At 44.1% G+C, this 25,804-nt stretch overlaps 1 protein-coding gene across 1 annotated transcript; it reads left to right on the top strand.

The window, feature by feature from the left end:
* The first annotated feature begins 8,765 nt into the window (after positions 1–8,765).
* ZFP62 (ZFP62 zinc finger protein) lies at positions 8,766–23,022 on the top strand. The gene is made up of 2 exons (XM_021690959.1): positions 8,766–8,808; positions 19,095–23,022. Coding segments are annotated over exons 1-2 (2,781 nt in total). The 5' UTR covers positions 8,766–8,807; the 3' UTR covers positions 21,875–23,022.
* The last annotated feature ends 2,782 nt before the right edge of the window (positions 23,023–25,804 follow it).

The raw sequence follows: 25,804 nt of genomic DNA, 5'->3' as shown, positions 1-25,804 counted from the left end.
GTGTGTGTGTGTGTGTGTGTGTGTGTGTGTGTGTGTGTGTGTGTGTGGTGATGACCCATTCTGCCCAGTACCTCCTTGGAGGTTGAGACAGTCTGCACTCCCACCAGCAGGGCAAGGAGAGGGCTTTCCCTCTGTTCTCACGACCACAGTTTGTTATCAAACTTTTGGATATTTGCCATTCTGATAAGAGAGAAAAATGGTATCTCTGTGCTTTTTGGGGTTTGCATTTTTTATTATGAGTCATTTGAATACTTTTCTGTGAATGTATTTTTCTATTGGGTTGTTGGTCTTGCTTATCAGTTTTGGAGGAACTCTTTGTGTATCGGGGACACTTACCCTTTTTTTAAAAGTTTTATTTTAATTCCAGTTAGTTAACATACAGTGTTATATTAGTTTCAGGTGTGTAATTTAGTGATGCAACAATTCCATACACACTTGGTGCTCATCATGACAAGTGCCCTCTTTAATCCCCACCCCCTATCTCCCCCATCCCCCCACCCACCTCCCCTCTGGTGACCATCAGTTTGTTTTCTTTAGTTAAGAGTCTGTTTCTTGATTTATCTCTCTGTCTCTCCCCCCTCCCCTTTTTCCCTTTGCTTGTTTGCTTTGTTTCTTAAATTCTACATATGAGTGAAATCATATGGTATTTGTCTTTCTCAGACTGGCTTATTTGACTTAGCATAATACTCTCTGGCTTCATCCATATCATTGCAAATGGCAAGATTTCATTCCTTCTTTATGGCTGAAGAAAATTGCATTCCATATATACATACATATATATGTATATATATACACGCCACTTTTTTTTATCTGTTCATCAATGGGTGGACACTTGGGCTGCCTCCATATCTTGGCTGTTGTAAATAATACTGGTATAAACTCAGGGGTGCATGTATCCCTCTGAATTAGTGTTCTTGCACTCTTTGGGTAAGTAGACAGCAGTGTGACTGTTGGGTCATAAGGTAGTTCTTTTTTTTTTTTTAAGATTTTTTTTTTTAAGATTTTATTTATTTATTTGAGAGAGAGAATTAGATAGAGAGCATGTGAGGGGGGAGGGTCAGAGAGAGAGGCAGACTCACTGCCGAGCAGGGAGCCCGACGTGGGACTCGATCCCGGGACTCCAGGATCATGACCTGAGCCGAAGGCAGTCGCCCAACCACCCGAGCCACCCAGGTGCCCTTTTTTACGATTTTATTTATTTATTTGACACAGAGAGACACAGCGAGAGAGGGAATACAAGCAGGGGGAATGGGAGAGGGAGAAGCAGGCTTCCCACGGAGCAGGGAGCCCGATGGGGTGCTTGATCCCAGGACGCTGGGATCACGACCTGAGCTGAAGGCAGATGCTTAACGACTGAGCCACCCAGGAGCCCGTAAGGTAGTTCTATTTTTTTTGTTGTTGTTGTTTTGAGAGAGAGAGAACAAGTGGGGGAAGGGCAAAGGGAGAGGGGGAGAGAAAATCCCAAGCAGGTTCCATGCTCAGCAAGGAGCCCAGTGCAGGGCTTGATCTCATGACCCTGAGACCATGACCTGAGCTGAAAACAAGAGTCAGACAGCCAACCGAGTCACCCAGGTGCCCCAAGGTAGTTCTATTTTTAATTTTTTGAGGAACCTCCATACTGTTTTCCACAGTGGCTGCACCAGCTTGCATTCCCACCAACAGTGTGAGAGGGTTCCTCTTTCTCCACATCCTCACCAACACCTGTTGTTTCCTGTGTTATGAATTTTAGCCATTCTGACAAGTGTTAGGTGATATTGCAGTTTTGATTTGCATCTCCCTGATGAGGAGTGATGTTGAGCATCTTTTCATGTGTGTGTATGTCTTCTCTTGAAAAAATGTCTATTCATGTTTTCTGCCCATTTTTTTAAAAGATTTTATTTATTTATTAGAGAGAGAGAGCAAGAGAGAGAGCACAAGCAGGGAGAGTGGCAGGCAGAGGGGGAAGCAGCCTCCCTGCTGAGCAGGAGCCCAATGCAGGACTCGATCCCAGGACCCTGGGATCATGACCCAAGCCAAAGGCAGACGCTTAACCATCTGAGCCACCCAGGTGCCCCTTTCTGCCCATTTTTTTAAAAAGATTTATTTATTTAGAGAGAAAGAGAGAGCAGGAGTGGGAGGGGCAGAGGGAGAAAGAGAATCCTCAAGCAGACTCCCTGCTGAGCATGAAGCCCCACAGGGGGCTCCATCTCATGACCCTGAGATCATGACCTGAGCTGAAATCAAGAGTCAGATGCTTAACCAACTTAGCCACCAGGTTCCCCTCTTTCTTCTTCTTTGGGACTCCTATAATACAAATGTTATTATGTTTGATGCAGTCACTGAGTTCCCAGGTCTATTCTCATTTTGCATAACTCTTTTCTCTCTCTTTTGTTCAGCTTCCTTTCTTTCCGTTATTCCGTCTTCTAGATCATTAATTCATTCCTCTGCTTCTTCCAGCCTGCTGTTCATTCCATCAAGTGGGTTTTCGTTTCGTTTATTGTGCCCTTTATCTCTGCTATGTTTTTTCCTTATATCTGTGTTAAAGGTCTCTCTCATGTCTTCCACTTTTTTTCTCAAGTCCAGTGAGTTCTTTATGCTTTAAATTATCTATCAGGCATGTTATTTATATTTGTTTCACTTAGATTTCTGGCTGTGGCCTTGTCCTGTTCTTTCATATGAGATAAATTTCTTTGTCTCCTCATTTTGTCTGCCTCTCTGTTTATGTATGTTAAGAAAGTCAGCTATATGGGACGCCTGGGTGGCTCAGTCGTTAAGCATCTGCCTTTGGCTCAGGTCGTGATCCCGGGGTCCTGGGATGGAGCCCCATATCAGGCTCCCTGCTCAGCGGGGAGTCTGCTTCTCCCTCTGCCTGTTGCTCCAGCTCCACCTGCTTGTGCTCGCTCTCTTTCTCTCTGTCTCTCTCTCCCTCTGACAAATAAATAAATGAAATCTTAAGGAAAAAAAAAAAGAAAGAAAGAAAGTCAGCTGTGTCTTCCACTCTTGAAAGTAATGACTTTATGAAGAAGAGATCCTGGAGTGCCCTGGCATTCGGTGCCCCCTGTTCCCCAGAACCTGGCATTTCAGGAGAGTATCCTGTGTGTGTTGCTTACACCCTGCTGTTGTGTCTGAGACACTTTTCTTTTCAGTGCCCTTGTTGTCTGTGCTGTCTTCCTGTTGTGGGTTGTGCTTGCTCTCTGTGGTGTTAGAAGGACCCAGGCAGGCCAGCTCCGAGGGGGCATGGCTGCTGGGGAATTTGGGAGTGGGGCCGCAGTGTTAGTAATATTTGAGTTGGGCCACTAGTCCTATGTCAGCTCCCCCAAAGCCCTACAGTGGGTGGAGCTGTGTGCCAGGTGACTGGTCTGGATGTTGGCATGGCTTTAAAAAAAATTCACCCAGAGCTCGGGGCTGAGGCTAGCAGGCTTGGAGTGGGTGAGTCTTTAGGAGAACGGGTGGGGTTTGGTGCACTGCTAGCAAGTTAGGTAGCAGATGTCTTCAGACTCCCTTAGATGGCTCTGTGTTTATTCTGGGGATGGAGGGAGGAGAATGGCACCTGCCAGCTCCCTTGTTTTTGGAGAAGGCTCCCAGCACTCTCCGAAATCAGTGTGAACAGATCTGTCTCCTGTTTGCCCCTCGAATTGTGCAAACTGCCATTTTTAGGTTGCCTCTCCACACAGGCTGCTGTCTCTTTAAGGGTGGTGACCCCGCCATCACTCACCCTCCCCGCCTGTCCAGTGCGGGCTGAGCTGACTTTCAAAGTTCCAGGTTTTTACTGACTTTTCAAGTCCCACTGTTTTACAAACTCATGGAATTCAGTCCCTCTGGATTTTACAGCCAAACATTATGGGGATTAGTCTAACCCATGTGAGCTCTCCGGTGCCATGGCCTGTTTCTCTGCCCTCTCCATGTACCTAGCTCCCTGCCCCCTGCAGACAGTCTCCTTCTACCTCACTGACCTTCCCAAGCTTTCAACTGCAGCATCTTCTTTGTATTTAGTTGTGGAGTTTGTTCTGCTAGTCTTCAGATTGCTTTCCTGTTTATTGACTTGGATGTGGATGATCTCTAGTTGTAAATGTGGGAGGGGGTGAGCTTAGGGTCCTCCTAGTCTGACATCTTCCAAGCTCCTTCAATTTATCTTTTTTGATATAAGACCCAAATATTTTTTTTTTTACTTATGGTAGTTTTGTCATACAAAAATATTTTGTTTTTATGTATATGAATTAATTAGTTTTTACTTTTATGATTTCTGGATTTTGTGTTATAGCAGAGAAGAAAACAAAACAAAACCTTCCCCACTCTAAAATGATCAAAGAAATCTCCTGTGTATGTGTGTCTGTGGTTCTTTTTTTTCCCTAATACTTTTATGGAGGTGGTAGAAGCAGCAGTATGTTTTTACTTTTATGGATCATTAATGTGGGCACATTTAAAAAAAAATTGCTTATTCACTCATGAGAGATCACATGAGCATGTGAGCAGAGGGGAGGAGAAGAGGGAGAGGGAGAAGCAGGCTTCCCTCTGAGCAGGGAGCCCAATGCAGGGCTCAATCCCAGGACCCTGGGATCATGACCTGAGCCGAAGGCAGACGCTTAACCATCTGAGCCACCCAGGTGCCCCATAATGTGGTCACATTTTACGTCTTTGATACATCTGGAGTTTATCCTGATATAAAGACTGAGGTTTAAATCCAACCTCATTTTTCCTTAATGCTTCATAGTTGTCTTTACACCATCTATTCCCCACTGATTTGAAATGCTACCTTTATCAAACACTGAAGACCTGACTGGATTTATTTTTAGACTTTGTGTCTTTGAATTACACCAGCTTGTTCATATGCTATAATAATGCCCCAACCTCATCACGTGTATTATTTTTTCAGGCACTTTCTAGATAGAAACAAATGATCTTTTTTTCCACATGAACTTTAGAATCAACTGTGTGTTGCTGAAGATTTCATTGCTATTGTTTATTGGGATCATTACAGTTATAGATTAACTTAGAAAGAGATGACATCATTCTGATAACAAGTCTTTCCATTCAGGCAAATAGTGCATCCAGAATGTTTCCATAAATTTATTTCATCTTTTGTGACTCCTAGAGCATTGCAACTTTTCTTTGCGTAGGTCTTGGATGTGTCTTCTTAATTCCTGGGTATTTGGTCTTTTGCTTGTTGGTCTCTGTTGTTAATGTAATCTTTCCTTCCATTACTTTAATTGTAGTTTGTACATAAAGAAAATATTGATTTCTTCATGTTAATTTTGAAACCACACCCCTTACAGAATTCTTTTATTGTTTATTCTAGAGGTTTTTCGGTTTGTTTGTGTTTTTTTGATGAGTCTCATGGGCTTTCCACAAATAAAATCCTCTTATCTACAAATAGGATAATTATACTCCTGCTTTCCATTATTTATATTCTACTTTTTTCCCCCTTATCCATCTGTAGTAGGAAATCATGGTAGTGATGGGTTTCATCCTTGTCTGACTCTCTAATCTTCTTGACAACTGTTCCAAGGAAAGCATGGAAAAAGCTTTTGTATACTATTTATTACAGCACATATTTATTGATTGATTGATTGATTGATTGAGACCCAGTTGGAAAGCATCTCAAAGATCAACAACAGAAGAGTTAAGGAGATCATAGTTCAATGGAGCATCACAAAGAGTTGTTACATGAAAATGATACTGTATAATATTTGTAAAAACAGTACATAAAAACTGCAGATGTAGTGCTCTTACAACCATCTGAAAAACATCTGCAAATTGATAGTAGAAAAGGAAGCTTATTAAGATGTTAACAGTAGTTGTCACTAGGTAACAGGATTAAAAGTGGTGAGTGTTTCTAATTTTTCTTTCTTTTCCAAATTTTATATAATGAGCTTGATACATGTTATAGTGGGAGGGGGACTTTTATTTTAATAATTCGTGACCAAATTCAATGACTAAAAGTGGAGTTGGTATTAAGTTCCTTTGGGACTTAACATTCATCTGTACTTGAACTACTTCAAAGGAGGTAGATGAGCTCCAGAGCAAGAGCAAACTCAGAACGATGTCATGGCTGTATCTACTGGGCTCTTAGAGCTGCACCATCCAATAGAATGTAATGTGAGCCTTATAAATGACTTCCGATTTTTTGGTAAACACACCTAAAATAAAAAGAAAGAGGTGAAATTCATTTGAATGATTTATCATAAAATGACATCATTTTAATGATATATATTTTTTATATATTTATCAGACCCTATAAAACCAAAATATTATTTCAGCATGTAATCAACATTTTAAAATATTATTTTACATTCTCTTTTTCTACGAAGTCTTACATATCAGATGTGGATTTTATATTTACAGCGCATCTCAATTTAGACTGGGCACATTTCAATGTGCTTATTTTTTTTTCATTTCATGTGCTTAGTAGCCATATATAAAAAATGGCTTGCATACTGATCTGGGCAGGGCTAGACGTTCTGCTCTGATTTGTAGATATCCAGAAGAGACAGGTACTGGAAAAGGCTAGCATGTGTGTGTGTAGACACAAAGCCAAACAAAGGGTGCCTGAAGTATGACAAAGCTCATGGAGGAAAAACTATCACCTAAAATAACATAAATAAATAAAATAGTATCACTTTAATTAAGATGACTTATTTAGCTTCCCAGTGATTCCTTCCACACGCATACAATCTTTCATTGAGCAAAACCTCCCAACCTGGACATAAATATTAGGCACCTTGCTGCCTAAAGAGAAAAACCCAGTCTTCCCTGCCAGAGGTGACAGGCTGACTAACACCAAAAGCTTTCATCATGTGAATTCTTCCAGCAGCATTTCATGAGGACCGCCTGAAGCAACTTCTAGGGCTGCGCTGTCCAGTATGGAGAACATTAGCTACATGTGCCTATTTATTTATTTAAGATTGATTGATTAAGATTTATTTATTTTAGAGAGAGAGAGAGAATGCCCCAATGGGGGGGGGGGGGGAAGGGGGGGGGAGCAGAATCCCCGTTGGGCAGGGGGCCCCAGGCAGGGCTTGATCTCACAACCCTGAGATCATGACCCCAACCGAAACCAAGTCCCACGCTTAAGGGACTGAGCCACCCAGGCACCCCTACATGTGCATATTTGAATAAAAGATAATTAAAAACAGATCCTCAGGGGCACCTGGGTGGCTCAGCTGGTTAATCATCTGCCTTCTGCTCAGCTCATGATCCCAGTGTCCTGGGATCCAGCTCCACCTCGGCTTGCCTGCTCAGCAGGGAGCCTGCGTCTCCCTCTCCTCCCTGCTCATGCTCTATCTCTGTCCTTCTCTCTTAAATAAAAAAATAAAATAAAATCTAAAACAAACACACAAACAGATCCTCAGCTACGCGAGTCCCATTTGAAGGGCTCTGTATGGGTACATACCGGCCAGGGTACCTGTTGGGGTAGCTCTAGGGGAATCCACTCCCAAACTTCAATCCCTGCATGTGCTTTTGCCTAAAACTGCATGGCTTGAGAAAGGGCCGGGTCTCCGCTCCTTCTTAGGGTCTCCCAGCTGTCTTGGTCTCCTCTAACACACAACACACATCATATTGGCTCAGACTCACTCTGAGAGGCGTGGAGTTCTGGCATGGAGCCAAATGTGATCAAGAACCCATTGCTACAAGGAAACCCCCTCTATTTACCTTGCACCTACGTGTATAAAAAATGAAAATTAGACAGAATTGATGCTGAACATGAGCTCACTCCAGCTAGAAGTGACATTCATCCAAGCACTTTGCCTAACTTGTTTTTTAAAATGTTCCTTATTAAAAGTTTGCTTCCGAACATTTCAACTTTTGTCTAAGAACTGATATTAAAATTTAGCAATATACGTAATTTTGCTAATAATCCAGAAAACAATTAACATTTGAGTGAGGAAAAAAAAGTAAACTTCTGATTTCATTACAGAGATGTATGCTAAACAATAAAATTTAAGGCATTAAACTGTTTTACATTAGGTTAACATTCAGTGAGAATGAAAATATTTTAGGTTAAGACAGAAATCCTGTGAGGGACATAAAATAAAAAAGATAGGTTCAAGGAAAAATCTGAAACGATGTAAAATTTTTCTGTTAAAAGCGAATGAGAGTATTAAATCGTCGTGGATTCAGAGTCCGTTGTATACGTCTGAAATCAGCGGTTTTGTTTTTTTAAACGGCAGCATTCACAGCGTGCCAAAATATGTCCTTTGCAATTACTCAGACTTCAGAGGAAAAACATCTAGATGTTATTTCATTCAAAGAGGATCAGTTTTAAAGTCCTTCCGGGCGGGGGGTGCAGCCTGGTCCCGGGGCGCTCCCGCCCCGCGCGGCGCCCCTGCAGCCCGGGCTCCTCTCCGGGCGCCCTCCGCGGCCCGGGGCTCTCCGGCCGCCGCGCCTGCCCCGGGCCGAGCTCTCGGAGGGGCCCCCCGCGCTCCGCCTCCTCCCGGGGGCGCCCCCGCGGCCTCATTCTGTAAGGGGCTCTGTGTTCAGGTACGTAGGTCGTTCGCTGTTTACCCAGCCACTCATTTGCCTTACCCTCAGCCCCACCCCGAATAAAACTCCCCGAAAACCTAAAGCCTCCCCGCACTTCCCCGGCTGCGCCCCACGCCCGACACAAGGCACGGACCGGGTACGCCGCACACAAACCAGCCTCGCTCCCCGCCCACGCCCTCCGAGCGCAGCACGGGTCACGTGCCCGGACGGGGAGGGACCATCGAGTCCGTCCTCCGGCGTCCCAGAGAGGACTCGGAAGTGCCCCCGAGCCGGCGCGGGCCCTTCCGGCCGGGCCGGCCGCGCTTTTGTCCCTCCGGCGGCCGGGCTCACGGGGCGCCGCCACAGCCAGTACGTGAGTCCGCGGCTGCCCGCGCTCCCGCCCCCGGCCCTCGCCTGCCACGCCCTTCCCTAAGCGGCGGGGTCGCGGCTGCCCCTCGGGTCTCGGGCGGGATAGGTGGGGGAAGCGTCCCCGCTGCCCTGCGCACCCCAGGCGGCACGTCCCGGGGAGTGGAGCGGCGGGAGGACGTCAGGCCGGCCTGGGGGTGCGGGGCGTGCCCCTGCGGCACGGCGGCGTCTCTGGGGCCCGGCTCCGGCCGTCCGAGCGGGCGGGAGGGGAGCCCCGGACCAGAGCGCTCGGCAGTAACACCGTCGGGGTGCCGCCCGCAGTGCAGTGTGGCCCTAGGCCCTGAGAGTGATTGGGGGCGTCAGAGGGACCCCGGGGTGACCGGTTCGATCCCCCAGCCCCCCGCCACTCCCTTCCCCCCACGGTTGGCGGAGGGTGCTGAGAGGCTCCTGCCGCAGGTGCGGGGGAGCCCCGGGCGGCCGCTTCCAGGCCCCCGCCCTGGGGAAACTCACCCGTGTGCGGACCGGGCGGGAGCGGCGTGCCCGGCTCCCAAAGCCGGGGTGACCGGCCGGGGGGGGGGGACGCGAAGGGTGGCGGGCGGGGCCGGCGCTCGGTGCGCAGCCTGCTCCCGACGTTTGACCGGGCGGCCACCGGGCTGTTGTCCCTCCGAAGGCGCGAGGGTTTGGTGTTGTTAGTAAGTTTTTAAGCATGCTCGCTGGTAGTTTAACGTTCGTGTGGTTCGGGGGTCTAGACTACGAGCGGATGCCAGTGAGCAGGTTTGCTCCCCGCCCGGTCCCCTTCCCACGCCCGGTTAGGTGGGGGTGGCCGTCGGCCTCCTGGTGCGGACGCCGGCAGGCGGGAGCGGGCCTGGTTCCCCTTCCCGCGGGCCGCGGGGCTCCCCGGAGTGCTGTGCCCGGGCTGCGTTCCCCTGCCGTGTGTCGGGGAGCATCAGCGCACGAGCGCTCCAACAAACAGCCGCGCTGTGGCGTCGGGTTGGCTGCCGTTCGGGCGCTTTGAGTGCGCCTTACTTTTTTAGGTCTGTTCAGAGCCATTTGGGGTGTTTCCAGTCTTCTGTTGCTGCAGCAGGGTGCACTCAGTGACTCTTCTCCCGGGGCATGTGTTAGCGAGTGTCTTTCCAGGACGGATCCACCAAAATAATTTTGTTTTACCTTAACTCAGCCGGTGTCTGGTAAATGTTAAATATGCCGAATCATTATAACGGCTCCTGCAGAGTGTTTGAAGGACAAGTAAAACCACGTAGTTTTCTCTCCTGGGTCTCGTGCTCATGATGCTGGGCCGTGTGCTAGCCTAATGACCTAACTGTTGCCGACTCCCTTCCGGCCGTTGTCTGCCCCTAGCTTCAGAAAACCTCTCGGCCTCCCTCTCAGAATCTCCTTTGCTTACCTTTTCCCCCAGGATGGCTAGAAATCTCTTCACCGCTACCAGGTACGAGACTGTTCCGTTTCATTTTTTACTTTAAGGAAAAATCACCTTTAATCCTTACTTCCGCTTTTAAGGAATAGCACCAACTCATGTTAACCATTTGTAGTTTATTCATAACTAAACGCAGTAATAACTAAAGCACACACCATATTCTCTTTTCACCTGTGTTTCACTCTCTCACTTCTTGGTCCCATCTTTCGTCTGTCTCATTCTCCAACCTCCTGGGTATTCTTTCTTCTGAATTGGTAAGCGTTTTGTGCTCACATGCCTTGTTTTTCCTTCTTCTTTCTCTGGTCATTTCCAGTTAAATACAGTATCCAAGAACTTAGGGTACAGAATCCAGGTGTCCCACTCGATGGCCGGTTGACTTGTGGAACGTTGGGTTAGGTAATCTGGAAATCAGAGCAGCTGCAGATGTGTTGCTTGTTGCAGCCTGTTAATAGGCAGGACTTTTTGGCCAGAGCGAGCCACAGTTCTCTTGTGAGTTGTCCAGGCTCTTGAGAAGTGGCTCCTGACTCCGGGGGCAAGGACAGCAAGAATTAGGGGCAGGTTCTCACTCTGTACACGGGCTTTTTGGGGCATTGGTAGTAGAGTATGAGCAACAAGTACAGAGGTGTCCAGAGGTTGTGGGACATGCGTAATTTGGAAGGAGTGGGTCTAAAGCTGGCTGTTGGGTCGTGCTTCCTGCTGACAGCTAGAGAGGAGTTAGAGGGCAGTTTCCCATCCAGCTTGTAGAACTTTTAAGAAATTAAACCTTTCCAGCCTGCTCTATGCAGGGGTTGTGCTTTTAGAGTGATTATTCTCTTGTGTCGTGGGGGATATATGACTTAGCCAACACATCAGCCACTTCCCCTCTGGTAACATCAGTTTGTCCTCTGGAGTTAAGAGTCTGTTTTTTGGTTTGCGTCTCTCTCTCTCTTTTTTATCCCCTTTACTCATTTGTTTTGTTTCTTAAATTCCACTTATGAGTGAAATCATACGGCTATTTGTCTTTCTCTGACTTATTTCGCTTAGCATAATACTTTAGCTCAATGTCCTTGCAAATGGCAAGATTTCATTCTTTTTGATGGCTGAGTAATATTCTATTGTATATACATCTACACCACTTCTTTATCTGTTCATCAGTCAACAGACACTTGAGCTGTTTCTATAACTTAGCTGTGGTAAATGATGCTACTGTAAACATTGGGGTGCATATGCCCCTTCAAATCACTGTGCTTTGGTTAAATACCCAGTGGTGCAATTGCTGGGTCGTATGGTAGCTCTGTTTTTCACTTTTTGAGGAACCTCCACACTTTTCCAGAGTGGCTGCACCAGCTTGCATTCCCACCAACAGTGCAAGAGGGATCCCCTTTCTCTGCATCCTCACCAACACCTGTTGTTTCTTGTATTGTTAATTTTAGCCATTCTTTTTTTTTTTTTTTAAGATTTTATTTATTTATTTGATAGAGACACAGTGAGAGAGGGAACACAAGCAGGAGGAGTGGGGGAGGGAGAAGCAGGCTTCCCGCTGAGTAGGGAGCCTGATGCGGGGCTCGATCCCAGGACCCTGGGATCATGACCTGAGCCGAAGGCAGACGCTTAACGACTGAGCCACCCAGGCGCCCCAGTTTTAGCCATTCTGACAGGTATGAGGTGGTATCTCCTTGTACTGTTGACTTGTGTTTCCCTGATAATGGGTGATGTTGAGCATTTTTTCATGTGTCTGTTGGCCATCTGTATGTCTCCTTTGGAAAAATGTCTGTTTATCTCTTCCCATTTTTTAATTGGATTATTTGTTTTTTGGGTGTTGAGTTTTATAAGTTCTTTATATATTTTGGATACTAACTCTTTATCAAATATGCCATTTGCAAACATCTTTCATTCTGTAGGTTGCCTTTTAGTTTTGTTGATTATTTCCGTCCCGTGCAGAAGCTTTTCATTTTGATGAAGTCCCAATAGTTTCTTTTTGCTTTTGTTTCCCTTGCCTCAGGAGACGTATTGAGAGAGAAGTTGCTCTGGCCGATGTCAAAGAAGTTACTTTGTTTGTTCTCATCTAGGACTTTTATGGTTTCGTGTCTCATGTTTAGGTCTTTTATCCATTTTTAAAAAAGATTTATTTATTTTAGAGATCAAGAAAGAGTGCACATGCAAGTGCAGGGAGGGGCAGAGGGAGGGAGAATCTCAAGCAGACTCCCCGCTGAGTGGGGAGCCTGACATGGGGCTCCATCTCATGACCCTGAGATCATGACCTGAGCCAAAATCAAGAGTCAGATGCTTAACCACCTGAGCCACCCAGGCGCCCCATCCATTTTTAATTTATTTTTGTGTGTGGTGTAAGAAAGTGGTCCAGTTTCATTATTTTGCTTGTTGCTGGCTAGTTTTCCCAATACCATTTGTTGAAGAGACTGTCTTTTTTCCATTGGATATTCTTTCCTGCTTTGTCAAAGATTAATTGACCCATATAATTGTGGGTTCATTTCTGAGTTTTGTATTGTGTTCCATTGGTCTATGTGTCTGTTTTTGTGCCAGTACCATACTGTTTTGTTCATCAGAGCTTTTCAATGTACCTTGAAGTCTGGAACTGTGATGCCTCCAGCTTTGCTTTTCTTTTTTAAGGTTGCTTTGTTTTTTCAGGATCTTTCCTGGTTCCATACGAATTTTAGGATTGTTTGTTCTGGATCTCTGAAAAATGCTGTTGGTATTTTTGTAGGGCACATCAGTCTTCTTGATTGGCTTATAATAATCTCCTCCAGACTCTATGACTGAGTTCTCTTCTCCATTCATTAATCCACTGCAACTAGTATGAGTGATCCTTTTTTCTTTTATTTTTTTATTATGAAAAAATTTAAACACACAGGAAAGTAAAATAGTACAGTGAACTCCATACACCCATAGCTCAGGTTCAGTAATTATCATGGTTCTGCTACATTTGTCTCACCTTTCCCTTTTTATTTTTTCTTTATTAAAGTATTTAAAATTTTTTAAAAGATGTTATTTATTTATTTATTTGACAGAGAGCATGCCAGGGAACATGAGCCAGGGGGAGAGGCAGAGGGAGAGGGAGAAGCAGACTCCTCGCTGAGCAGGGAGCCTGACGTGGGGCTCAATCCAGGAACCCTGTGATCGTGACCTGAGCCTAAGGCAATGCTTAACTAAGCCACCCAGGCCCCCCTTTATTAAAGTATTTTGAAGGAAATTTCAGACATCATGCCATTTCATCCTAGCATACTTTAGTCTACCAAAAAAGAAAAGACACTTCTAATATAGCCATAGTGCCATTATCACACCATCCGAAATTAATTCTGACTCTTTGATATTATCTATCAAAGGTTGGCAAACTACTGGGCCTGCAGTCTGTTTTTGTATGACCTGCAAGCTAAGAATTGTTTTTACATTTTTAAAAGGATGTTTAAGGGGCCCTGGGTAGCTCAGTTGACTGAGTGACCAACTCTTGATTTCCGCTCAGGTTATGATCTCAAGGTTGTGAGATCGAGCCCCATGTCGGGCTCATGCTGGGCGTGGAGCCTGCTTAAGATTCTCTCCCTCTCCCTCTGCCCCTTGTACTCGCTGTCTCTAAAAAAATAAGAAAAAAAAATAATAAAAGTAAAAGGATGTTTAAAAGCAAACAAAAGTTAGTGACAGAGTCCTATATGGCCCACAAAGCCTAAAATATTTTCTGTTTCACCCTTTGCAGAAGAGGTTACCAACTCCTGATTTAAAAGAATATGTGATCTTCCAAAGTGCATATCTGAGTTTGCTATTCCTTTGCCTAAAACGCAGGATCAAGTCTGGACTCCTGAGTGTGAAGGGCAAACCCTGGTGCAGCCCTTACCTTTGCCCACCTGTCCAGCTGGGCCCACCGCCCTCTCCTGCGGAGGGCAGTGCAGACTAGTTCCTTTGCACCTGTTCTTCCCTCTGCTGAAACCACTCTGTTTCTGAAGCTTCCCTAATCCTTCAAAGCAGAGTCAGTCCCTTCCCTCTCCCCCCTCATCTGTGTCCTGTGTCTGCTATTTTTATCATGTGTTAGTTATTTTTTTTTTTTTGCCAGATTTTTATTTCCTGCAGATCTATTAGTCTGCCAGCTCCTTGATGACAAGATCTTACCTGTCTCTACATCCGCAGGACCAGCCCAGTGCCTGGGGGAAAAAAGCAGGATATGGATCATAATCTAAATTCTTTGGGCAACATGAAACCTCAAAGATAACAGATACTAGAGTACATGTTATTGTTTGTAAAGATAACTTAATATTTTGTCAGAAACTCTTGGTTGTCTTTATATTTTAGCAGATGCTTAGTCCATCTGGACTACTATAACGAAATACACACTGGATGGTATATAAATAGCAGAAATTTGTTTCTTATAGTTCTAGAGGCTGGGAAGTCCAAGATCAAGGCACCAAAGAATCTCTGTGATGACTTTTTTATAAGAACACTAATCCCATTCTTGAAGATTCTGCTTTCATGACCTAAGCACCTCTCATAGCCCCACCCCCACCCCAATACCATAATCTTTGAGGGTTAGGATTGTAACATGAATTTGGGAGGAGGGGACACAAACATTCAGACCATAGCAGCAGCATTTATCCTATTGCTGGCTTTTTATGTCTTGGCACTTCTCTGCCTGTGTTTTGACTGACATTTTCTTAGACTTAACATTGATTAATATGAATCTCATCGCAAACCGTCAATTTTCAGTGAAGAAGCACGTTTATATTTGCTTTGAGTTCAGTCATTAAGAGGTTGGGTGAGCTACATTGGGTCATAGTACACTGTGCCTCCATCCAAACAAGAGGTTAATTTAAGCACGCCTGAAACAGGGAGACTCCTGGTGTCTGCCTAGGTCAGAGGGGTAAGCAGTGAAATATTTGTGATTTCATGCAGACTAGACCAGTCCAGAGCCACACAAGGAATCCCAGAGAGTGTGAAGTGGATGAAGCATTAGCCTATCAAAGTCAGGGGAAGGGTCCAGCTGGGCCAAGGATCAGTGAATGCAGTAGCAGTGAGGGGTGGGTTAGCATGGCCCGTTTGGTGTCCAGCAAGTCACTTGAGGTGGCTAGATGCAGAAGGCTCCAAGTGCCACACTAAGTAGCCTGGGAAGATGATATTGGGAGTGACCAGGTGTGCATTTTTCAAAACTTAAGGTAGGAAGACTATGGCAGAAGTTCAGAAGGATACTTTAGGAAGGCTTAAACTAAGGCCTTTAGCAGTGGGAATAGAATTAGGGGTAGGGACTTGAGAACTGTTGAGGTAATAGAATCAGCTGGTCTTAGGGCTCTTGTGGATGTGGAAGGGTAAGGAAAGAGAAGAACTCATCTTGTGTGTATCCTGCCACAGCCTAGAATCTGCCATTTCTCTGAGGAGCTCTGTTTCCTTTTAGTAGGCAATGGGAGACCAAGAACAGGGTGCTGGATGTGCTTATTACTACTTAGGTGTTTTTTGCTTCTTAGCTTTTCAGCAGAGAGCTAGGGAATATGTGTACATATACACACACATGAATATACATACATGTGAATGCACAGACGTGCACGCACACACGTAATTTAGGAAATCATGTGATAACCTCTGATTAATTCGCACAGGGTTCTCTCTTGCCTTCCCCTATTCCATATTTATGTTTCTTTCTCCAGGAGAGCACTGGCTTGCAACTAAATCAACACATTTACTCAGTCCCTCAACACATCTAAAATTCTTTCAAATTACTTTGTCCATACCTCTGCAGAAAACAAAGCTGCTTAAAAATTCTGTTGTTTTCAGGGCTTCCCTGCCACCCTCCAGCCTTGCCAAGACAGAGAATATAGTATATGGTTACATATTCTGTGATATTATATGCCTAAATTACGGGTTAGTTCTTTGTTTCTTTTTGTTCCCTTCCTATGAGTTCATTTGTTTCTGTTTGCTTTGTGGTTTAGCTGCTTTTCCTTTTTCCAATTCTCACTGATTTAATTTTATTCTTTGAATATGCAGAACATTATGCTTCCATAGTAAAAACTATGCAAAAATATATACTTAGAGTGTCTCTCTTCCCTATCCCTTTGCTCTGTTCTCCCCACTCCACCACTTACAGGTAATGGGCCTTTATTGATTTCGGTTTCTCTCATTACTGTAAAGATAAGCAGTTACATGTTTGTTTTCTTATTTTTCTTTCATACATAAAGCATAGCATATATGTTCTTTTTCTGTTTACATGGTATCCTGGAAATTGCTCCCTCTCAATTAATTGATAGAGATGTTCCTCATTCTTGGTTAGTACTCCATTGCATATATGTGCCATAGTTTATTTAACCAGTCTTCTATGCTGAGACACTCAGGTAGTTTCCTAGATTCTCTAGTTACAATGAATGCCACCATGCATAGCTTTGTGCACATATACTTTTTTGTATTGTTGGAAATAGATCTTCAGTATAAATTCCTAGATGGGATTTCTGGATTGAAGTGTAAATGCATACAGTTCACTTAGACATTGGCAGATGCCCCTTAACAGGAGTCACGCCACTCTGCAGTCCTGTTAGTATATGAGAGTGCCTGTTTCCGCCACAGCCTCCCCAACAGAGTGTGTTGTCATTCTTTTAATATGACGGATGAGAAGTGGTATCTTAGTGTAGTTCTTACTTGCATTTCTCTTATGGGTGGAATTGAAAACATGTTTAAGGGACATTTTAATATTTCTTTTTGTGAATTGTCTGTCTCTTGCACATTTTTCTATAGGAATTTTAGTCTGTGTTTTTCAACTTTTGAAAAATGTTTATATAAGGGATATTAGCTCTTATATATGATTCACGTTGCAAATATTTTTTCATTTGTCATTTCTCAATTTTGCTTATAGCATTTTTGCCATGTAATTTATATTTATACAGTCAAATTTATCCATCCTCTTTTTTTTTTTTAAGATTTTAATTTATTTATTTGAGAGAGAGAATGAGAGACAGAGAGCATGAGAAGGAAGAGGGCAGAGGGGGAAGCAGACCCCCCGCCGAGCAGGGAGCCCGATGCGGGACTCGATCCCGGGACTCCAGGATCATGACCTGAGCCGAAGGCAGTCGCTCAACCAACTGAGCCACCCAGGCGCCCTATCCAGCCTCTTTTATTGCATGTGTGTCATAGTTTGAAAACTTTTTCTGTACTCAGGAGGCATTCACTCATGTTTTCTTCTAGTATTTGTATGGCAGCACGTTTTTATATTTAGAGCTCTGCTCCATTGGAGTTATATTCTTGAGTGTGGTGTAAAGAATGGCTTTATAGTTGTTTCCAACACTATTCTAAAGACCATCTTTGCCCCAATAATTTGATCTATCATCTTTATCATATGCTTGATTTCTGTGTGTCATTAGTATTATTTCTGGACTTTCTGTTCTGTTCCTTTTGTCTGTACGCTGGTACCATGCTGCTTTAGTTATAGAGGCCTCGTGGTGTATTTCAATACCCCAGTGTGGCTAGTCCCCACTCAGAGCCCTTTTATGTTTCTCTCTCTCAATTTGTGTGTTTATTTTTTTTTTTTAATTTTAAGTTGGCTTCAGGCCCAACATAGGGCTTGAACTCACGACCCTGAGACCGAGAGTCGCATGCTCTACCGACAGCCAGCCAGGTGTCCCTTGTATGTTTATTTTGGAGGATTTGGTTTTATGGCTGTAGGAACTTGAACATCTTTCTCTCCTGAGGGCTGAGGATGAATAGAGGTGGAGGGGCCAAGGCCGAAGGGAATGAATAGAGCATGGGCCCTGATGTGCAGGATTCAGAGCACAGACAAAAGGCGTGTTGCTGTTGATGGTGATGGAATTCTATTGCCTGCCCAGTAGAGCCCTCACATTTAAGCAACATGGACCGCTGTGCCCAGAGTAGTAGAAACAAGTGGATTCTTTCAGGGGGAACAAAGAATCCCCGCCTGAGCCCTAAAATCTGTTTTAGGAAGGAGTTTACCTTTCCTGAGTCCTGTGCTTTATACCTAGGTTCCAACCCTGATCAAATAACCCAGCCTCAAATAATAAACAGTAATAATTATGCATATAGAACTCACCAAGTAGTAGGTGTTGTTCACAACACTTTAAATAACTCAGGGTCATGCAGCTGGGTACTTGAACCCTGTGGTAGTATTTCCTTTGCTTGGTGGTTTGTATCTTAGCTTCTTATCTTCAATATGCTCTGACTGCAGTTAGCTTGTTCATGAAGTGGGAATGGAAGCCTCTTTGCCTGGCATGCTGGGGCATGCTCTTCCATATGGATTACCTCCCTGACTGCCCGCTTCCCGGGAGCAGGTTTTCCTTGGAGGCGAAGTCCAGGAGGCCAGACCAACTCCAGGAAGCTGCAGTCTGCTTTCCTTCTCATGTCTGTCATGACTTTCTTCATGCTTTCATTACCATCGCCCCACTACCACCACTTAGGTACTGATTTCTTCCCTTTTTTTAGCTTTGCCTCTTTAGTTCTGCTGATTATGTCTCTTTTGTCTTATTAATTTTTGTCTTATTTTGATTATGTCTCTTTTGTCTTATTAATGTTTCCTCTTATTCAGAGATTTCTTCTCTTTGTTTTTTTCATGACCAGGTGATCGTTTCCAAAAACTGATCAGTGTTGTCCTTGGTTCTGTGCATCATTTCAACCCATTTCAACTTGCCCTCATGCTAAACCGTTATACAAGAATAGAAAAATTCTTTGTTCCATTGAAAATCCAGGGCTCTAACATTTTAACATTAGCTCCACAGGGGCAGAAATTTTGGCATGTCCCCTCTTGTATCCCCTGCAGTTAAAAATGATACTTAATCACACAGCATGCAGTCAATAAACATTTGTCAAGTGAATGAGTAAATTTGGATGTAATTCTTCCAGTTTCCTCCATTCAAAGTGAACAGGTATCATTTTCATTTTCTTGGTTTAGTGTCACATTTGAAGACGAGGGGCACTGAGGATGAGAAATCAACTGAAAAGTATGAAAATGTTGGAAATGCAGAATCTATGTGGCCAAAAGTGGAAGGTCTTCACAAGGATCGTATACAGGAATATAAGGTTGGTGAAACTTGTGATTGGAATAGCAAGGTAGAGAAGCAACTGGAAAATCCTGAAGGAAAAAGAATGAAGGAAGACAAAAGTGGCATCAGGGAAAAGATTGGCAAAGCCAAGAACACAGCAAATATAAAGACAGAACAGGAAGACGAGGCATCTGAGAAAAGTTTATGTCCAAGTTCAAAACATGTTATACACCAGACCGTCCCTGTAGAACAGATAAGCAGTGAACAAGACAAATGTGTGGAGAACATTAATGGAACCTCTCACCCTGGTCTACAGCAGAAAACCATTGCTGTTAAGAAATCACACAAATGTGATGAGTGTGGGAAATCGTTCAAATATAATTCCCGCCTTGTTCAACATAAAATTATGCACACGGGGGAAAAACGCTATGAGTGTGATGACTGTGGAGGGACTTTCCGGAGCAGCTCGAGCCTTCGAGTCCACAAACGGATCCATACTGGGGAGAAGCCGTATAAGTGTGAGGAATGTGGGAAAGCCTACATGTCCTACTCCAGCCTTATAAACCACAAAAGCACCCATTCTGGGGAGAAGAACTGTAAGTGTGATGAGTGTGGGAAATCCTTCAATTATAGCTCTGTTTTGGACCAGCATAAGAGGATCCACACAGGAGAAAAGCCCTATGAATGTGGTGAGTGTGGGAAGGCTTTCAGGAACAGCTCTGGTCTCAGAGTCCACAAAAGGATTCACACAGGGGAGAAGCCCTACGAATGTGACATCTGCGGGAAAACGTTCAGTAATAGCTCCGGCCTTAGGGTCCATAAGAGGATCCACACAGGCGAGAAACCTTATGAATGCGATGAGTGTGGGAAGGCCTTCATTACTTGCAGAACACTTCTAAACCATAAAAGCATCCACTTTGGGGATAAACCTTACAAGTGTGATGAGTGTGAGAAATCGTTTAATTATAGCTCTCTCCTCATTCAGCATAAAGTGATCCACACTGGAGAGAAACCTTATGAATGTGATGAATGTGGGAAGGCCTTCAGGAACAGCTCAGGCCTTATAGTGCACAAAAGGATCCACACGGGAGAGAAACCTTACAAGTGTGAGGTCTGTGGCAAAGCGTTCAGCTATAGCTCGGGCCTCGCAGTTCATAAAAGCATTCACCCTGGGAAGAAAGCTCATGAATGTAAGGAGTGTGGAAAATCCTTCAGCTATAACTCACTCCTTCTTCAACATAAAACCATTCATACTGGAGAGAGACCTTATGTGTGTGATTTGTGTGGGAAAACTTTCAGGAACAATTCAGGCCTAAAGGTCCACAGGAGGCTCCATACTGGGGAAAAACCATATAAGTGTGACGTGTGTGGGAAAGCCTATATCTCACGCTCTAGCCTTAAAAACCACAAAGGAATCCATCTTGGGGAAAAGCCCTATAAATGTACCTATTGTGAGAAATCTTTCAATTACAGCTCTGCCCTTGAACAACATAAAAGGATTCATACAAGGGAGAAACCTTTTGGGTGTGATGAGTGTGGAAAAGCCTTCAGAAATAATTCAGGCCTTAAAGTGCACAAACGGATCCACACTGGGGAGAGACCTTACAAATGTGAAGAATGTGGGAAAGCCTACATCTCACTCTCAAGCCTTATAAATCATAAAAGTGTACACCCTGGGGAAAAGCCCTATAAGTGTGACGAGTGTGAAAAAGCCTTCATCACATACCGAACCCTTATAAACCACAAAAAAATTCATCTTGGGGAGAAGCCCTACAAATGTGATGTATGTGAGAAATCTTTTAATTACACCTCACTCCTTTCTCAACACAAGAGGGTCCACACTAGAGAGAAACCTTATGAATGCGACAGGTGTGAGAAGGTCTTCAGAAACAACTCAAGCCTTAAAGTGCATAAAAGAATCCATACCGGCGAGAAGCCCTATGAATGTGATGTGTGTGGAAAAGCCTACATCTCACACTCAAGCCTTATTAACCATAAAAGTACCCATCCTGGCAAGACACCCTACACATGTGATGAATGTGGAAAAGCTTTTTTCTCAAGCAGAACTCTTATAAGCCATAAGAGAGTCCATCTTGGGGAGAAACCTTTCAAATGTATTGAGTGTGGGAAATCTTTCAATTACAGTTCACTCCTTTCTCAACACAAGAGGATCCACACAGGGGAAAAACCTTATATATGTGATAGGTGTGGAAAGGCTTTCAGGAACAGCTCAGGCCTCACAGTGCATAAAAGGATTCACACAGGCGAGAAACCCTATGAATGTGATGAGTGTGGGAAGGCGTACATCTCCCACTCAAGTCTTATTAACCATAAAAGCGTCCACCGTGGGCAGCAGCCCTATAATTGCGAGTGTGGGAAATCCTTCAATTACAGATCAGTTCTTGACCAACACAAAAGGATCCACACTGGAAAGAAGCCATACCGATGTAATGAGTGTGGGAAGGCTTTTAATATCAGATCAAATCTCACCAAGCATAAAAGAACCCATACTGGAGAGGAATCTTTAAATGTGACAAGTATGGGAAGTCACAGTGACATATCACAGAAGAGAACTCACGAGGGAGGGAATGCTCGGGATGGGACCAAGATGAGCATATCTGTAGGAGGCAGAGCTTACCAAGTCTCAACTCAAATGGAAGAAAAACCTTATGAATGTATGAATATCTGAGCTCTTTGTTCATGGCTTGTAATTGACATAAAGGAAACTATGAGTACTCTTTGGTGTGATCTTCATTATAGCCAGCAAGGAAGCCTCCAATGTCAAGGTAGTTGAGCCTTTATGGAACACAAAATAGTTTATACTGGGGGTAAAACCTATCAAAGTGACAAAGTGATTTAAAAACCTTCAAAATAAGCAGAACTTTCTGGACATAAAACACATGGATGAGGAAGGGATTTCACTTAGAGGTCATGTAGTTACCAACAGAAAGTTCATTACTTGGGTAAATTCTGTGAATAGAAATGGGGGAAATTCAGGTATAGCTTTGAATCCTAATTATACATTGGTCAGTGGGAAAAAATACAAGGAGAGCCTCCCAACAGGCACATTCAGGGAGAGATAGGCTTCAGGGAACATAAATTTATTTAATAGTAGTGATCATGAAGTATAAATTTGATATAATTGAATAATTTGTGAGGGGTGATGATAAATTTTGAAACAAAATTGGATTTTGTTGAAGGAAGAGTAAAAAGTGTAGACATGAATCTAGCAGGAAGTAGTCATTTAAAAAAATAAGTTGATTGGACGATACGGTTGTAATGTTGTAATACACTGGTTGAATGGGCAAAACTTAAAAAATTTCAAATGAACCTCAGTGAATGAAGTGTGATGAGTGAAGACCTCACACATTATGCTACAAATACAAGGTTCTACCGTAGACAGACATTCAGCACATTAAATAACTAATGGAACACGTCTTTGACATGAATTTGCACCTACACAAAAATAATTGAATCAGGGATTCCTGTGAATAGGAATGCTAAGAAAGTGATTTTATTGGAAGAGCTAGAAAGCTAAGTAGCTATTGATAATTGAGGGATTGGAGGAAATTCATGCTTCTTAATAGTCTGTTAAATGTTTGATTGTTTTGGAATGTGTTACTGTAAAGATTTCATGCACTCCATGTGTGTATTGTCTGTTGTAAAATGTTATGAATACTTTGTTCAGGGCCCACTCTGTCTTGGCCATGAAGAGCCAGATAGTCATGGTGAGGTAAGGCGGAACTCCAATAAAGAAATTCCTCAAAAGTAAACAGGCTCTGACTGACTTTAGATGGAGCAGTACACAGAGAAAACAATTTGCCGTATCTTTGTTGGGTAACCGTGAGACCAAAGGCAAAGCAGGGAGTGCAGCAGGGGACTTTCCCGTAGGGCTAGAAGCTCAGGTTTCACAAGAAATTAGGTGGCGTCTCCACCAGGAGAAGTGCAGAATGGATTGATCCTCATACTGGGCCTGGATCATAGCTCCTGGAAGTGGGCAGGCTGTGGGACTGATGTGTCACCTCACAGAAATCATTCTTTTGGGAACAGAATTTAAGAAAATGTTGTTTATGTGTTAAAGCTGTTAGCTAGGTGACTCAAAGGGTAAAAGGAGTCTTCTGAGAGTCAAGTAAGCTGTCCAAGAATACTCCGGATGGCGCCTGTCCTGTCTCTCTGGCTCCAAAATCCACTCTCCTTCCCAGAGAGCAGTCTCTACCTAGATAGTTTCCTGGCTTTCTAGGGTTTGTCTCTAGCCCCGTTCTAGCCTCCCATAGTTCCCATGCCTCTCTCTAGGGGTATAATTCTTCCACTTTGTCTCCAAGCCTCCACCAGTAAGTTTTGATGGAGAGGGAAAGAGCATTTCTGCCGCTCAGCTCCCCTTTGGAACGCCACAGCCACGCTTGTTCTGTCCTTCTCGGAATACTGGCCCTCTCCACAGACTTGGATTGATGGATTCAGCAAATACTTGTTGAGGATCTGCTAGGCACGATCCCCTGTCCTAGGAGCTAGGCAGCAGGAGTAAAGGCTAGGTAAGGGAGAAGGTCCACAAGGAAAACCACACTAATGGATGCTGAACCAAACACTGCAGTGTTGAGAGGACAGTGACCACCACCAATGAGGAAGAGGGAGGCAGCAGTGATATCTGGGTGGGACAGTTGGGTTTTTAAAGAGGGAGGAGTGGGAAATAGGATGGTCCGATGAAAAGCCTCATCAAAAACCTCACCCGTCCTCAAAAGGGGCTGGTCGTTCCAGGGTTGGTGCATAGTGGGCAGAAAGGAAGGCCATAGAATATCCATTCCAAGGAGTCACTAGGTATTATCCATCTTTCATTTACTTGAGGCCACCAGTGGCTTGAGCACCACTCCTCCATGCACACACACCCATGTACGTGAGCTCCACCTGGACCTAACGTGCCACCTACAATTGGGAGAGAAACCGATGAAGTAACGAGAGAGGGTGGCTACCGCTCAAGTGGGGATTCCAAGTGCTCCAGCCTGCTGAGCAGTAGGACACGCTCCTACTGAGGCCTCCACTGACTGGCCCACAGGAAATGGGCCTCCAGTCCACTAGGGCCAGTGACATGCTGCTTAAGCTGCTCTCAGATGGTTTCCTCCTGTGCCAGGTGGAGTTTGTGGTACAGATTCAATGAGCTGTTCAGGCTTACCTCAGGCCTGGAGCGTGTTTCAGGAGCACCATCCCCCACCTCTTCCCAGAGAAAATGCCTGATGCGCAAGAAGAGAATTAAACTTGCCAACATGTAGGTAAATCAAAACACTTCTTTAAAAAGGCAGAGTCTAATTCAAAGGACTGAAGGTAGAATTGAAATGTTAGACCATAGTAGGTTAAATTGAGGGCTGGAAGATCTGCATGAAAGTGGCCTAAAGTGCTTGGTATTATTTCTGAGGAGGTCAAGATGCTTTTAGCTCTGGATTTTGTTAACTATGTATGGTAAAATGTCATGGGCAGACCAGAAGGATAGAAGTCAAGTATATAAAGATCTGGACTGGAAAACCTCGAAGTCTGGAAAGGAGAAAAAACAACATTGAAAAGGCAGGACAGTCCTTCTGGTAAAGGTAGGTAGGTTACTTGGGTCAATATCATACCAACAACAATGAAAGACTTCATTTTAAAAAAATTGTAGATAGCGTTCCACCCCTTCCTCTCAAGAGAGCATTGAAGATAAAAAGACTGTAGTTTAAACAGGACAGTTTAAAAATGAGATGCTGTCATCAGAGAAGGGAACACTAAAGCACCTTCTGTCCTGGCCTGTCAGCTGATGCTGCAGAGCTGGGTCCCACTTAACCAGCCACAGGGAGTGAGAGAGACCATCAGGGCCAGGCCCCCAAAGGTGGTGAGTCTTACACGAGAACTTTCTCAAGTTAATCTGGGTTCCCAAAGTGCTACAACCTCAGAAGAAAGCATCCCTCAGTCCCTGGGGGCTGTACCGACAGTGGCCATGTAACCGAGCAGAGCAGCAGAGAAGAAAGGGAAAAGAAAATGTCCCTGACACCTCGTGGCCCTTGTGACCCGGGTAAGCACAACCTGGGCCCTGGCCAAAGCAACACAAGGCATCTTGCGAAGAGGCCTTCTTCAATCTAGACCTCAGGGAATTTAAAGGTAATTTTTCAGGAGCAACTAGTTAGTAAGACACAAGGGGGGGGGAGGGCAACGTGACAAAACTAGAGCAGAACAGATTGATGTAAACGTCACAAATGATCAGATACGGTTTTTTATAATTATATTTAAAAATTTTAAACTTTTTGTTTAAAATATTTAAAGATGCATTTGGCTACAGATTGTGACAAAATTAAAAATAGAATTGGTGAACTGGAAGGTAAAGGTGGAAAAATTATCCGGAATGCAGCATGGGGTTAGAAAAATATGGGAAAATAGAGAAGGGAAGATTTCATTGGGAAGTTTTACATATAAATATATGTAAAGTCACAGTCTCAGAAGGCGAGGACAGAAGAAAAGGGCCAAAGGGACTGGGGCTGAGAATTTTCCAGAGCTGATGAAAAACACAAGTCTACACGTTTATTTTTTTTAAGATTTATTTATTTATTTGACGGAGACACAGTGAGAGAGGGAACACAAGCAGGGGGAGTGGGAGAGGGAGAAG

The sequence above is a fragment of the Neomonachus schauinslandi genome, chromosome 7 (genome assembly GCF_002201575.2).
Source record: "Neomonachus schauinslandi chromosome 7, ASM220157v2, whole genome shotgun sequence".
In the NCBI taxonomy this organism is placed as follows: domain Eukaryota; kingdom Metazoa; phylum Chordata; class Mammalia; order Carnivora; family Phocidae; genus Neomonachus; species Neomonachus schauinslandi.
Note: the sequence above shows the minus strand (reverse complement) of the source record. Positions and strands in the feature narration are given on the sequence as shown.